This window comes from Lithobates pipiens, unplaced genomic scaffold (assembly GCF_037356315.1).
Source record: "Lithobates pipiens isolate NorthernLeopardFrog02 unplaced genomic scaffold, aLitPip1_a1.2 Scaffold_81, whole genome shotgun sequence".
Classification (NCBI taxonomy): domain Eukaryota; kingdom Metazoa; phylum Chordata; class Amphibia; order Anura; family Ranidae; genus Lithobates; species Lithobates pipiens.
In genome coordinates, this window is record NW_027507905.1 from 1,191,660 (window position 1) to 1,207,419 (window position 15,760).

The window sequence follows — 15,760 nt, forward strand, 5'->3', positions numbered from 1 at the left end:
TTTTTATTTTCTTAATAGGTTCCTTTAAGCTAGTGCATTGTTGGTTCACTTACCTTTCCCTTAGTTTTCCCTTCTAAATGTTTTTTTTCTTTGTTTTATTTGTCTGAATTTCTCACTTCCTGTTCCTCCTCAGTAAGCTGTTCAGTAAGCTGTTCTGGCTGACCAGACACCGCTCAGGTGATGGTGTAAAGTTTACTGAGGAGAAACAGGAAGTGAGAAATTCAGACAAAATAAAAAAACATTTAGAAGGGAAATTGAAGGAAAGGGTAAGTGACCCAACAATGCACTAGCTTAAAGGAACATATTTAGAAAAACAAAAAAAAACAAAGCTTTACAACCCCTTTAAGCATTATTAAAATCACTGCTCCCAAAAAAAAACTTCAGTTTTTAAAACTTTTTTTGTATTGATACATGTCCCCTGGGGCAGGACACTGGTCCCAAATACTTTTTTATAAAAATAACTTGCATATTAACCTTTAAAATTAGCACTTTTGATTTCTCCCATAGACTTTTAAAGAGTGTTTGCCGCGATCACAAATTGTTCACTATTTGGCGAATGGCGAACAGCCAATAATTGAGCCGAACTCATGTTCAACCCAAACATAAAGCTTATTCCTAGTTATCAACCATAAACTGAGGCTCCAGCGCACCCAGCCTACAGCACCTGGTATTTCCAGGTGGTCTCCCATCCAGGCACTAACCAGGCCTGACCCTGCTTAGCCTCCAAGATCCGACAAGATTGGGCGCTTTCAGGGTGATGTGGCCGTAGGGAATCCCACACATTGGGAATCTAGAGCTTGAACCCTTTGTTCCAAGCCGATAGGATACTGTTTTGCAGCAGTCTTAAATGAAACTGAGCATAAAGAACGGCCTCGAATGAAGGCTCCCATCTTTCCCAACAACCTCATGAAAAGATGAATAGAAGAATTCATCTTGCTTCGACCACCTGAATCAGTTCCTTTACTGTGCCGATCTTTGTCTGGGGCAAGAATACCCTTTTCTGGGTGTATCTATGATCAGACCCAAGTATTTTAGCCTTCTTCATGGTTTATAAAAAATATTTCTTCTAGGTTGAGAATCCAACCTAGATATTTCAGGTACAGTAGTTTAATGTAGTGGCCATACTTTGATCTAAGCGGGCTATTGACTGGTCTATGAAGAACAGATCGTCTAGTTAAACCATAATTGTTAAAGAGGAGGGCCGGTTTAAAAAAAAAAGTAAAAGTCAGCAGCTGCAAACACTGTAGCTGCTGACTTTTAATAAGCAGATTTACCTGTCCAGGGTGCCCGCGATGTCGGCCGCCCGAGGCTGACCCTTCCCTCTGTCTCGGGTCCCGGCGCCACCATTTCGGCTAAGGGAAACAGGCAGTGGAGCCTTGCGGCTTCACTGCCCGTTTCCTACTGCGCATGCGCGAGTTGCGCAGCGCTTTGTGAATGGAGCGCACTGTGTTCTGGAACACACAGTTCCCAGAACACAGCGCGACCCATTACCCAGAAGACCCCACACGGAGGAAAGAAGACCAGAAGATCTCCGCAGAGGAGGAAGAGGCAGATTAGGATGATGTGCCTAGCAATAGGCATTTCTGGTAAGTTAAAAAAAAAATCTTTTTTTTTTCTGATTTTTTTTTCTAATTTTTAATGTATTTTTTTTTTCAGGGTGGCCCTCCACTTTAAACCTTGAACCCTTAATCTGGCTAGCAGAGGGGTCAGAACCTCTGTAAACACTCAAGGTACAGTAGCTAGACCGAAAAGCAGAGCTACACCCTGAAAATGAAGGTTTTCCACCTTGAAAAGTAGATATTACTAGTGAGAGAGGAAATACGCATATGGAGGTATGCCTCTTTGATGACGATTGACACCAGAAGTTCTCCTTGTAGGATGGAGATAACTGATTGGATTGACTCCATGCAAAAAAGAGTGGTTATATTCAGGAATTGAATTTAGATTTTTGAAAGAGGTTTGGACCAAATCCCAACTTCTGCTCTTACATGGGGATCACCATGATCACTTTTTGCCAAAAGATGGTCCAATGCTTGAGAGAGACTTCTTTTTCTCTGGATCCTTAGGAACATTTGATTTGAGAAAACGAGGAGATGGGAACTCTTGGAACTTCAGTTTGTACCTTGGCGCTATTGAGGAAGTCCCATATGTCTTGACACTCTTCCTGCCAGATCTTGTAGGTTTCCTCCCCCATTACCTCTCTTGTCCCTGGGGTTAAAGGGGTTGTAAAGGTAAAACAATTTTCACTTTAATGCATTCTATGCATTAAGGTGAAAAAACATCTGACAGTGCTGGCCCCCTCAGCCCCTCTGTTTTACTTACTCGACCCTTCAAAAGTCCCGCACTCGCCTCCAAAATCCTCTTCGCCACTCAGCCTGGCCGTAGTGGATGGATTGAAAGCAGCGCAGCCATTGGCTTGCGCTGCTGTCAATCACATCCAATGAGGTGGCGTGCCAGGGGGCGGGCCCGAATGATACAGTGAGCGGCTATAGCCACCGGCTGTATCACAGGAGCGTGCCCACAAGTGCTTCTCACCATGCGAGGGAGCTCACATGAACGTGAGAAGTACTTGTGGGGGGAATCAGGGACAGCCATCGAGGGACCCAAGAAGTCCAGGTTTGGGGCCACTCTGTGAAAAACAAGCTGCACAGTGGAGGTAAGTATAACATGTTTGTTATTTAAAAAAAAAATTCTCTTTACAACCCCTTTAACCCTAAGGATTACCTTTTGAACCTGACGGTGGAAGCCGTCGTGATTGCCTGGAGGCTGATGACACTGGCACAGAAGAAGGAGCTTTAAATACGAAAACACATTTACTCCTTTTCTTAAATGGCAAAAGGGGTACAATTTCCACTAGAATTTCTTTGGATGTATTATCCAAAACATCCCTAAATACCTTTTTCACCGCAAAAGGAAGACTTTTGTCATGGTGCTTAGCAAAGGGCGCAAGGCCTGAAGGATAGAATCTCTCAAAGCAACTATTGCAAACATAAAGCTACCAGATCCTGGGCCTGCTGAGCAGGATAACCTTGAACACCTGCTTAAACTGGTCTCTGAACGGTTAAGCAATTATTGTCAGTGCAGGCTGAGACACTCAATCTGTCAGAGAAAAGTGTTTTTTTTTTTTCTCTTTTAATAGGAATTACAACTTTTTATCTGTTGGATCTCTAAGTATTTGAGTATTGTCTGCCAGACAAGTCAAACTCTTATTCACAGAGGATATAGCAGCGTTAAAGTGGTTGTAAACCCTTACAACACACTTTGACCTACAGGTAAGCCGTTTAGGAGATATTTGCCGAAAGACAGGCACCGTTGTCAGCGGCACGCAGGCGCACTGAGCGCGGCACTGTCAACAACGAAGATGCCGTGCATGTCGGCTCCCATGCGCATGCACGGGAGTGACGTCATCGCGGCTTCGCCGAATGACAGCGGCGGAGCAGCGAGACCCCACGAGAAGATGGATGCGCCGGACTACAGGGGACAGCGTTGACATCGCTGGCTCCTGTGTCAGGTAAGTGACACATAATGGACTACTATGAGATGCATAGTAGTCCATTATGCTTTGCCTTTGCAGGGAATGAAAGAGGAAGTAAACTCAGGGTTGCTGGTATACCCTACTTAGTGAATTTCCTCCACCATAGGATAAAGTGTGAAAACTTTTTAGGAGGGAAAATAATGTTTATCTGGGTGATCCTCTCAGATACAAAAAATCTTTTCCAGCAATGAATGGACAGGAAAGGCGTGCGCAGCTTGAGGAGGCTTTAGTGAACCCAAACACTCAGTTAAGGGTACATAAATGTGGAGCGGACCATTTAGCAAGAAATTGAAAAGAGATTGAAACAGCTGAGACTCTCCCACATTTGACATCTCAGAAGAGGAGTCATCAGCCTCACCATGGTCCCCTGAGGAAATTCATCTTCTCCCGCCCCTAGTAGCTCAGTTTGAGGGCCTTGGGCAATGGAAGAGAACCTGTCGCATTTTGACCCATACTGGGATGCGATTAAAGTCACTAAACTTTTTTTTTTAAACCAATCATGGCTGAGGAAAAAATATATTTTTAGTAAAATAAACAGGGGCTGCAGTGTTGAAAACAGGTGCAAACATTTGATGGCCCCGATGCTCACTCTGACCAGCCACCATCTCTCGGGGAGGATGCCATTTGTAGACATGAGTAAGCTTTCCAGAGCTTGAAGGAGACCCCTTTTAGCTCTTTTTTGGGAGTGTTTCAACCCCCCTTCTGACCTTAGCCCGATGCACAAAGCAGAGGTACTACCAGAAGAAATCACATCCACCACTTGAGCAAATATTCCAGCCACTGCCGCTGCTATTAATGCTCAGCCTGATGCAAATAGTAAATGTGTCAAATAGGAAATGCCTGTGTCCCCAAAACCTCTTTCATGCTCCTCTTTGCTCTTGTGTCTCTCTGACAATTTTGCAGCCATCACAAATGGAGTGCTTTTTTTAATCACACACAGTACCGCGTTAGAGGATGCCAATGCCATAATAAGCCCCACCCCCACCTCGCATCGCTCCGCCCTCTCTCTCTAAAAAAAAGTTTTCCTGTGCAAGCACAGGCCTCCGATCTGCCAGGATTGACTTGTGAGGGAGGGATGGCGTGGAGGAGACCTAAGAACCTCCACCGAGTAGGGGCAGTGAAAGAAAAACGGCATTGCCGATCATTTTCAGTTCTCCCTTATATGCAGCCTCATGAAGAGGGGAAGAGTTCAGCCTAGGTGGGGGTGTCAGGAGGAAGCAAAACCCCCAAAATTACCGGTTATCTGCCGGAGCAAAGCATGAGAAGGTACGTGCTCCATACAGCCCCCAGTGGTGACACTTAGGCATGATAACATTTACTTTAAAGGAGACCTTTCATAAGAAAATTAAAAAAAAATTCCTTAGAAAATCTCCACTTACCTTTCCTGCCGCAGGGATTTCTGTGGTAGAACCAACAGACCCAATCTTCACCCTTCACAGTGGGTTTCGTTAACAAACATTCAGGAGTCATGGACCCTCGGGGAACCCACATTCCTGGACCTGTAATAGCATCCCGCCAGTAATACTTTATGGCCTTAATACCAAAAGTACTGAATCCCGGAATCCAGCTCTCTCAAAAGAGGAGTGTTTACAGGTAAAACCTTGTTTCTTCCGACATGAGGCACGGGTACTATTCAATTTGGCCTAAAAGATATTATGAATGGATCCGGCTGCATAGCTAGCCCCAGCAAGGATTGCTCCAGAGGAGCTCAGCACAGCACATCTTTTTTTCTCGTGGCCAACACCTTAGACACTGGCGAAAAAACGGAGGACTCCCAGTAGTGGGAGGAGTTATATAGGGAGGCAACTTCCTGTTTAGGGTGTGCAAGTGTCCAGCATCTGAAGGTGGACTATAACTTACATAGTAACTACTATGGCTCTGTGTCCCATGATGCACGATTAAAGAAATAGAGCTTTCTTTTGGTGGTATTTGATCACCTCTGTGTTTTTTTTTTTTTTATCACCATTAATAAAAAAGACCAACAATGAAGAAAAAATGTACGTAAACCGAGAGCCTCCAACACCGCGCGTAAGTATGTCCAGTCCACTCGATCGAAGGCCTTCTCTGCATCGGCGGACAGGATCAGGTAGTGGGGGGGGTCAGGAGAGGTACGTGCCCAATGGACGAGGTGAATTGCCCTAATGGAGTTGTCCCTAGCCTCTCGGCCCGTAATGAACCCTGTCTGGTCTGGGTGAACAATGAGCGGGATTAGGTGTTTTAATCTGGTCACAAGGATCTTGGCTAGAATTTGCCCAAAGTGTGACGTAAAGAGCCGAAAAACCACGTGGTTTGGTGAATGTTGGCTGAAAATGTTGTGCCGTGTGTATGCAGAACAAGTTCACGCCCTTCAATGCCCTTCGGACCAAAATCCACGGTAAAGTCAGCTGGAAGTCCGATCGTGTGTACGAGGCTTTAGACTTCTGGCAGAATTCAGCTGTCCCAACTTATCAAAGTGTCTTTGTGTAAATATGTCAGTGTCATCTCTCCGTGTGTGTGTGTGTGTGTGTTCCTCCATATTTCAATCTGGAAGCCTTCACTTTATATGTTAACATAGGAACGTCATCACCTCACACAAACTTAGAACCTTGTATGGCACACATTCATTTCTGCTAACTTCAGTAATATGTTATCCAAAAGAAGATACTAACTCAGAGAGTCGTATGGAGTTTGATTGACAAGCCCACATGTAACACTCTATACTACTGATCATGTAATGTCATATAACCAAACATCTACTATATAAACACATATTACCAACTTTAACTACATTAAATAACTATATACTAATACTTATTAATGTGACTGAGACTACACTAAACTAACTTAACAGCATATAAACAAATATATATATATATATACCTCTAACTACTTAAATACTGATCTATTCTTGTCTTCTCATGACATTATTTACTAGGGATGAGCTGTTTGACCATTCGTCGAATTGCGAATGTTATGGGATGTACGCGCCAAATTAGAGTGGCACGTCACGACCCATAATTCATTGCAGCATCGCAGTGCATTGCTGCCCGATGATTGGCCAAGCATGCACTATGACCCGCATGCTTGGCCAATCACAGCGCTGTATGCACAGTGAGCCGCAATTGACCAAAGACAGAGTAGTTGTGGCCAAATATGGCTCAGGGGGTTTATTACATGCCCCACACTATATAAGGCTGCCTGGAAGTCGGCCTTGTGTAGTGTGTTCTGGCGTGCTGATAGAGAGATAGACAGTGTCATTTCATTTAAGTTAGAGCAGGCAGGAGGTGAGTCAGTTAGCTGCAGTCAGTGTATTGTGTATATATATATATATGCATCCTAGGTGTTGTGTGTGTGTGTGCAAATATATATATATATCTACCCCAATTGCTGGTGTTCTTCTGATCCTATACCACAGTCAGGCAGCTGCAGTAATTACAGTTGGGTTACTGTGTACTCTGCACAGTGTGCACTTAAAGCTACCCCAATGGCTGGTGTTCTTCTGATCCTATACCGCAGGCAGGCAACTGCAGTATTTATAGTTGATGTACTCTGCACAGTGTGCACATAAAGCTACCTGAAGACAATTTCTGGTGTTCTCCTACTAATAATACTACAGGTAGGCAATTTATTCTGCTAGCTGCAGTATAATCAGTATATGCATCCCAGATTTGTGTAGCTACATCTCCCTGCAGGCCATTAGTACTGTATGTCTAGAAGGCCAACAAGGAGAGGCAGACAGTCACAAGCCAATAAAAGAGGGCAAGCAGACTCTGTGTCTAGAGGCAACAGTGCTGGTCATGGACACAGTGCATCCTCATCAGCACGTGGCCATGGGACAAGCTTGTCCTTTTTTCGGCAGCTGGCCATGTTGAGCCGCAACATGCAGAAGACTTAGTAGAGTGGATGACCAAGCTGTCCTCTTCCTCCTTATCCTCTCTCACCCAGGCTCAGGGTACTTTGTCTGGCAAAGCAGCTGCCAATGCAGCCTCTTCCCTTGGCTCAATGGCATCAGTCACTCCTTCCCTAGCACCACCATGTCCTCTAGAGGAGTCCCCCGAACTGTTTGACCACAGTGTTGAGTACATGCTCCAGGAGGACGCCCAGAGTTTTAAAGGCTCTGATGATGGTACCCAGCTAGAGGAAGGCAGTAACGTGATCCCAGAGAGAGGGGGTGCCCAAGAAGGACAGCAATCTGGCAGTCATGTTCCCCTAGCTGCAGCATACTGCCAGGTTTGCTCCAGTGATGAGGAGGGAGGAGATGATGAGGTCACTGACTCCACGTGGGGGCCTGATAGTAGAGAGGATGAGGAGGCACATCTCCAATGAGGCAGGATGCCCTCTAGGGGGCCAGTTTAAGGGCAGTACACCGACTGCATCACACCGCAGAGCTCCACATGTGCAGGGCGCTGCCTGTGTGTGTTATTCCAAAAGTTCTTTGGTGTGGGCCTTTTTTGAGACGAGATCATCAGATCGTACCGCTGCTATTTGCAACATGTGTCTCAAATTCATCTCGTATGGCCAAAACATCAGCCGCCTGGGCTTCACATGCTTAACCAGACATATGTCGAACTGCCTAAAAGACCCACACCAAAGAACAAAGCGGACCTCTCCTTGCTCCTCATCAGCTCGGATCTCCAACCCCACTAGACCTTCAGTCCTCTCTGAAACCTGCATTGAGAGGAATGAAGGTATAGAATTAGGTGTGTCACAGCCAAGTACTTGCGGGCAAACACTGACGTCCGATTGTACCAGGCAAATTTCCCTGCCCCAGCTGCTACACCATCAAAAGAAGTTCACTCCCAGCCATCCACATGCCCAGGGGTTGAATGCTAGCTTGGCTAAATTGCTAGCACTTCAACTGCTGCCTTTTCAGTTGGTAGACTCTGCCCCCTTCTGTGAGTTTGTGGAATGTGCGGTTCCTCAGTGGCAGGTTCCCAAACGCCACTTTGAAAAATAGACCCTGTAAAAAATCTTCCAGAAGCAACACCCTGCGACTCGGCCACCATACAGAATGAAGGCTTACCAGCTTCTCAGAAAATAATAGCTTGTCACCCAGCCTGGGTAATTACGATCCTCCCACCGCAGCGAATAGCTAGCAAGCCTGGCGTTCCTGGGGCTCCAACCCGGATCCTTCGGTACTCTCAAAGTACCAAAAACAGCTACCTCGCCTGATGTTGGAGACTTGTTCAATGGACCCCTGTTTACACAGTCAGGTCAGTTAATCCTTCCCACACTGGGAGTAGTGTATGCTGATTGTCTCTGTGGAGATCCTGAGTCGTTTAGATCACACAACTTCAAGAAAGCCAGCTTTACCTTCCAACTCAACAGGGGGCAGTGTTGCACCGTATCATGTAAAATCAATAAAGAATATATAGTGCTCTCTGCTTATAGGTATACATTTATTAAGAAGTTAAAAAGATACACTTACATACGAGGCACTAAAATCCTAGCGCCTGGATGAACAGCATGCGGTCAAACGCTTGGTGACCAGTGATAAAATGAAATGAATGAGAGGTGTCTGCAGCCGACATGGTGTGGATTCCCCTGCACGTGTATCGTTCCAGTGGGCAGGACTTCATCAGCAGTGATATTTAAAGGAATATTACCCACTTTCAGACCGGACCATTTTGCTGGTAAATGACCAGAGGTCTTTTTACACTTTGGCACTGCGCTGCTTTAACTGGTAATTGCGCGGTCATGCAATGTTGTACCCAAACAAAATTTGCGTCCTTTTCTTCCCACAAATAGAGCTTTCTTTTGATGGTATTTGATTGCCTCTGCGATTTTTATTTTTTGCGATATAAACGTAAAAAGACCGCAAATTTTGAAAAAAAATGATATTTTCTACTTTTTGTTATTAGAAAAATCCAATAAACTCAATTTTAGTCATACATTTAGGACAAAATGTATTCAGCCACATGTCTTTGGTAAAAAAAAAGTCAATAATTGTATATTTATTGGTTTGCGCAAAAGTTGTCACATCTACAAACTAAGGTACGTTTTCTGGAATTTACGCAGCTTTTAGTTTACGACTGCCTATCTCATTTCTTGAGGTGCTAAAATGACAGGGCAGTACAAAACCCCCCCAAATGACCCCATTTTGGAAAGTAGACCCCCTAAGGAAATTGATAAGAGGCATGTTGAGCCCATTGAATATTTTATTTTTTTGCCTCAAGCGATTGAATAATGACAAAAAAAAAATTTTTTTTTTTTTTTTACACAAAGTTGTCACTAAATGATATATTGCTCACACATGCTATGGGCGTATGTGAAATGACACCCCAAAATAAATTCTGCTGCTTCTCCTGAGTACGGGGATACCACATATGTGGGACTTTTTGGGAGCCTAGCCGCGTACAGGGCCCCGAAAACCAAGCACCGCCTTCAGGCTTTCTAAGGGCGTCAATTTTTGATTTCACGCCTCACTACCTATTACAGTTTTGAAGGCCATAAAATGCCAAGATGGCACAAAACCCCCACAAATGACCCCATTTTAGAAAGTAGACACCCCAAGCTATTTGCTGAGAGGCATGTTGAGTCCATGGAATATTTTATATTTTGCCACAAGTTGCGGGAAAATTACAAACTTTTTTTTTTTTTTTTTTTTTTTTCACAAAGTTGTCACTAAATGATATATTGCTCATGCATGCCATGGGCATATGTGAAATGACACCCCAAAATAAATTCTGCTGCTTCTCCTGAGTACGGGGATACCACATATGTGGGACTTTTTGGGAGCCTAGCCGCGTACGGGGCCCCGAAAACCAAGCACCGCCTTCAGGCTTTCTAAGGGCGTAATTTTTTGAGTTCACTTCTCACTACCTATTACAGTTTTGAAGGCCATAAAATGCCAAGATGGCACAAAACCCCCACAAATGACCCCATTTTAGAAAGTAGACACCCCAAGCTATTTGCTGAGAGGCATGTTGAGTCCATGGAATATTTTATATTTTGCCACAAGTTGCGGGAAAATTACAAACTTTTTTTTTTTTTCACAAAGTTGTCACTAAATGATATATTGCTCACGCATGCCATGGGCATATGTGAAATGACACCCCAAAATAAATTCTGCTGCTTCTCCTGAGTACGGGGATACCACATATGTGGGACTTTTTGGGAGCCTAGCCGCGTACGGGGCCCCAAAAACCAAGCACCGCCTTCAGGCTTTCTAAGGGCGTTACAGTTTTGAAGGCCATAAAATGCCAAGATGGCACAAACCCCCCCCCCCCAAATGACCCCATTTTAGAAAGTAGACACCCCTAAATTTAGGGGTACACTAGTGAGACTAGGTAATAAATGGCGGGTGCCCTGAAACTATAAAAAAATAACTAACCAACCAGCGTCACCTGTAACAGTTATATGGTGATCACTGGTGAAAGGGTTAACTAGGGGGCAATCAGGGGGCTTTATGCGGTAGTATATGGGGGTCCCTGGCGCTATAAAAAGCTGCGGCGAACCTAAATACCTACCTGCCTAACTAGCGTCACCTGTGACACTAATACAGCGATCAGAAAAACGATCGCTTATTAGGCTGGGTTCACACTGGAGCGATGCGGGAACGCCACGAATGCGCGGCGGGTTCCCGCATCGCATGCCTCCCGGCGGCAGTTCACACTGCCCTATGCGAACTGCTGGGAGTGTCAGTGAAATGTTAATGACACCCCCAGATCAGTTCGCATATCGCAGTGCGATCTGCAAACTTGGATCGCATGGTGTGAACACCCATGCGATCCGATTCTGCTGCGGACCAAAAAAAGGGTCCCGTGCGAGTTTGCGGCGGGTGCGACACGAATTCAGCCATACTATCTGTATAGCTGAACTCGAATCGCACAGAGATCGGATGTGATTTGCACTGCAGTGCGGTGCGAATCACATCCGTTCTCATAAACCGCTGCAATGTGAACCCAGCCTTAGTGACACTGGCGACGGGGGGTGATCACGGGGTTAAACCTTTATTGGGGGGGTTAGGGGGGTACCTTAGAACTAAAGGGGGCTAACCCTAACTGCCCTAACAGTTATTAGTCACAAATGACACCTGCCGGGTGATCAGGGGGTTAAACCTTTATTAGGTAATAAATGGCGGGTGCCCTGAAACTATAAAAAAATAACTAACCAACCAGCGTCACCTGTAACAGTTATATGGTGATCACTGGTGAAAGGGTTAACTAGGGGGCAATCAGGGGGCTTTATGCGGTAGTATATGGGGGTCCCTAGCGCTATAAAAAGCTGCGGCGAACCTAAATACCTACCTGCCTAACTAGCGTCACCTGTGACACTAATACGGCGATCAGAAAAATGATCGCTTATTAGGCTGGGTTCACACTGGAGCGATGCGGAAACGCCGCGAATCCGCGGCGGGTTCCCGCATCGCATGCCTCCCGGCGGCAGTTCACACTGCCCTATGCGAACTGCTGGGAGTGTCAGTGAAATGTTACTGACACCCCCAGATCAGTTCGCATATCGCAGTGCGATCTGCAAACTCGGATCGCATGGTGTGAACACCCATGCGATCCGATTCTGCTGCGGGCCAAAAAAAGGGTCCCGTGCGAATTTGCGGCGGGTGCGGCGGGTGTGGCGGGTGCGGCGGGTGCGGCGAATGGCTGAACTCGAATCGCACAGAGATCGGATGTGATTTGCACTGCAGTGCGGTGCGAATCACATTCGTTCTCATAAACCGCTGCAATGTGAACCCAGCCTTAGTGACACTGGCGACGGGGGGTGATCACGGGGTTAAACCTTTATTGGGGGGGTTAGGGGGGTACATTAGAACTAAAGGGGGCTAACCCTAACTGCCCTAACAGTTATTACAGTCACAAATGACACCAATGCAAAAAAAAAAAAAAAAAAAAAAAAAATGACATTGGTGTCACTGTGACTGGGGGGCAGGGGTAATTGGGGGGGTGATCGGGGGGTAAAGGGGGGGTGTGAGTGTGCCTGGCATGTTCTACTGTGTGTGGGATGTGTTGGTGCAACTCACTGATCCGCTCTCCTCCGTGTCGGAACGAAAAATACCGACACGGAGGAGAGAATACATCACTTCCTCTCCTGTGTTTACATTACAGGAGAGGAAGTGATGTCACCGGGGATTTCCATTCGTCGGGAGCGATCGCGAGGGGGTGGCCATGAATGAATGGCCGTCCCCTCGTCCGGGATCGCTCCCGAACGAAAACCGACCGCCGCAGGCACCGGGCGGGGGCCCGATCGGGCCCCCGACCCGCGGGAGGCAAAGGACGTACATATATGTGCTTATGCCTGCCCGTGCCATTCTGATGACGTACATCGGCGTGAGGCGGTCGGCAAGTGGTTACATTTTTATTGTTTCACTTTAATCATTATTAAAATCACTGCTCCCGAAAAAACGGGCATTTTAAAACTTTTGTTTTGCATTGATACATGTTCCCTGGGGCAGGACCCGGGGCCCCAAACACTTTTTATGGCAATAACTTGCTCATAAGCCTTAAAAATTAGCACTTAGAAAGTGATTTTTCATGTTCCTGTCCCATAGACTTTAATGGTGTTCGCAAAAATGTTTGAAAAAATCTTTTGCTTGTTCACATGTTCTGCTGCGAACCGAACCGAGGGGGGTGTTCGGCTCATCTCTACTAACTGTCTAGTAGCACTGAACAGAGCCCTATTCTATCTCTCTCCATGCCAATATCACACTGAAAATGACCACTATGGGGAGAATATTTTTTGTGTGTGGAGCGGGACTAAGAGCAATGAGCTATGATTGGATAGAGTCATCATTACTTTCTGCAATCGTGGCTCTGACAGTGCTCTGTGCCCTGATTGGGCAAAGCTTTCATTGCTTAAGCCAATCAGGGCTTCCAATGTACTGTGCGGAGGTGCAGTGCATTGTGGTCATTCTGCGGACCCAACAAATGGTCGAACGCCCCAATAATTTGGGTGCTCGAACGGGCGAACAGCCAGTGTTCACCCAACACTAAATGTTAGTTTTCATGGAAGGAGTGTGACTGGAGATACAAAGTACACATTTTATTCCACTTTATAACGACACATTACATCCCTGACACAAAGCATGGCCAACTTATTTACTGATGAGATAAATAATTATTTTTACAATTTTATGCATTTTTCTATTCAATAATTTTTAAAACTGGCATACAAAAGAATATAAAAAAAGTTTAAACATTAATGTTAAAACAATATAATGTTCTTACATACCTGTGCCTGCACAGAGAAGAGTCCACAAGAGGATGACACGGAGAGGGCACAGGAGGATGACACGCAGGGGGCACATCGCTGCAGTCGGGGTATCTGGTCTGTGTGAAATAATGAGAAGTTATATATTTACAGAAAACTCGAACAGGAAGAAGATTATATTTAGCAAAACTCTTGTTTCCTTTTTTTCAAGAATAAAACCGGGTGCGTCAGACCAACCACATCCAACATTTCATTTGTAGTGGATTTCAAAGTGATAAACCAACAGAAAGTGTTTTATATCTCGGGGACTTTCTTGGTAAGATATCTGTGCCGAGTTCCTGGCTACTCACAATTCAATACTCAATTTTTTCCTCTTGTAACTTCAGATCCCACAGTGGGTCCATCTGTTTCTCCGGCTCCCCCAATCACATACAGGTGGATATCCTCCATGGGTGACCAGTTGGCGCAGAGTGAGTAAAGTACTTGGAACCTTTCCCTGTGGCTCCTGTTCACACTGCCAAATTATTGACCCGAGTATGCATTTGTGACTACTCAATGACTGCATGTTTATCCCTAAACATTTTGCCAATTGTCAAACGTCAGGGGTAGTCTATTTGTTGTATATCTATCACCACATACAAAGTATGAGACAAAGTGACCCTGAATATATGTCCATGCTGGCTGCTACCCCGAGTGTCCTTCTTGGCCCTGGATCGAGTCCACTCCAGTCCATGTTGTGGGGACTTCAACAAGTCCCTCCTCCGGCATGAACTGTGTTGGATCTCTGATCTGAATTCCACTTTGCCCCAGGGCCTCAATGAGGCCTTTAACTTCAAGCCATTTCTTCAGGGTTTCATCTCTGGAGGTTTTGAAAAGGACCTCTGATCTTCACACGTAGGACTTCTCACTGTGGTCTCCATATCTGGGATGTATATACGTTTTTAATTATATCTCAACACCAGAGTAAATGTAGGGTACACAGACATTAAAATCCTCTTTGTGGCCCCCATATCCTTCTATATACAGACAAAAGGAGGATAGAGCAAAGGTTGGTACAGAAGACAAACCTTGGGGGGAGAAAGAAATGTCATAAAATATGCATAAAATATATATAGAACAAAAGTCCTGGATAATCAGATATGGAGTTCATGAAGTCCAATTGAGTGCTATGGTAACACTAGTGGCAGCTCCATTTAAAGTGAAACAATTCTCTGGAAGACAAATGGAAAGACAACACAGTGCACCAGACTAAGTGTAGCAGAAATATCACAAGGGGCTTTATTAAGAACATCAGCCAATGTCAGGGCAATGGCCAACAAAGGACTGGCAATTCCACCCAAGACAATCATGGCCACCATGGTGTATAGTGTGTGTGCTGCCTTTACAGGATAATGTAGTTATAATTACTTATATAGAATGTGTAGTTTACCACTGCCATCTAGTGGCCAAAGTCTCTGTAGCAGTTTTATCTCTAGTTAAGTTAATTTCTCAGACAGGAAGTGACCTTTGGTTCAGGAAGCTCTTCTTCCATTTTAGATTGTCATTCTACATGGAGGCAGCATGTCTGTTTCTCTCCCAAGGGGCTTGAGACATCATCACCTGTAAGTGCCTTTCTGTTGTGTCATCTGTCATTTATCCTAGACTAGTTCTTCTATGTGTACTGATATCTTGTCATTGTATTGTATTGCAGTTTCACAAATAAAAAAAGAAGTAAAATAAAGTTGGATTACTTCGGTAGACAAATCAAGCATTGGGCTTCCGTTTACTGGAGTCTCTGACAAGTGTTTAGCTGTCCGTTTAGAACGGCGCACATAGTCAGTGTTTTGAGAGCGGAACAGTGAAAAGGTGAAGCACAAGAAGCCTGGAGATATTAGTCTCTGCACAGACAGGATGAGTCTAAGATCAGGAAGACAGTATAAGGCTGAAGATCAGCTACCCGGGACACATCAAGGCAGGGAGAGCATGCCAAGTGTCCAGCAAGACCATACACGCTCGCACTCGTCTAAATCAACAAGGTCCAGTCAGATTTCATCAGCAAGTGCCCTTTTAGTCAGAGCTCGGGTCAAAGCAGAGGCAGCTCAT

At 45.2% G+C, this 15,760-nt stretch overlaps 1 protein-coding gene and 1 pseudogene across 1 annotated transcript in view; both read right to left on the minus strand.

The window, feature by feature from the left end:
- Positions 1 to 13,828, minus strand: part of LOC143973417 (uncharacterized) — an 803,347-nt gene extending 789,519 nt beyond the window's left edge. The window contains exon 1 of the mRNA XM_077474404.1: positions 13,700 to 13,828. Within this exon, the coding sequence (XP_077330530.1) occupies positions 13,700 to 13,775 (76 nt within the window). The 5' untranslated portion in view covers positions 13,776 to 13,828. The remainder of the gene's footprint in view (positions 1 to 13,699) is intronic.
- LOC143973422 (5S ribosomal RNA) lies at positions 653 to 771 on the minus strand (annotated as a pseudogene).
- Positions 13,829 to 15,760: the final 1,932 nt, after the last annotated feature.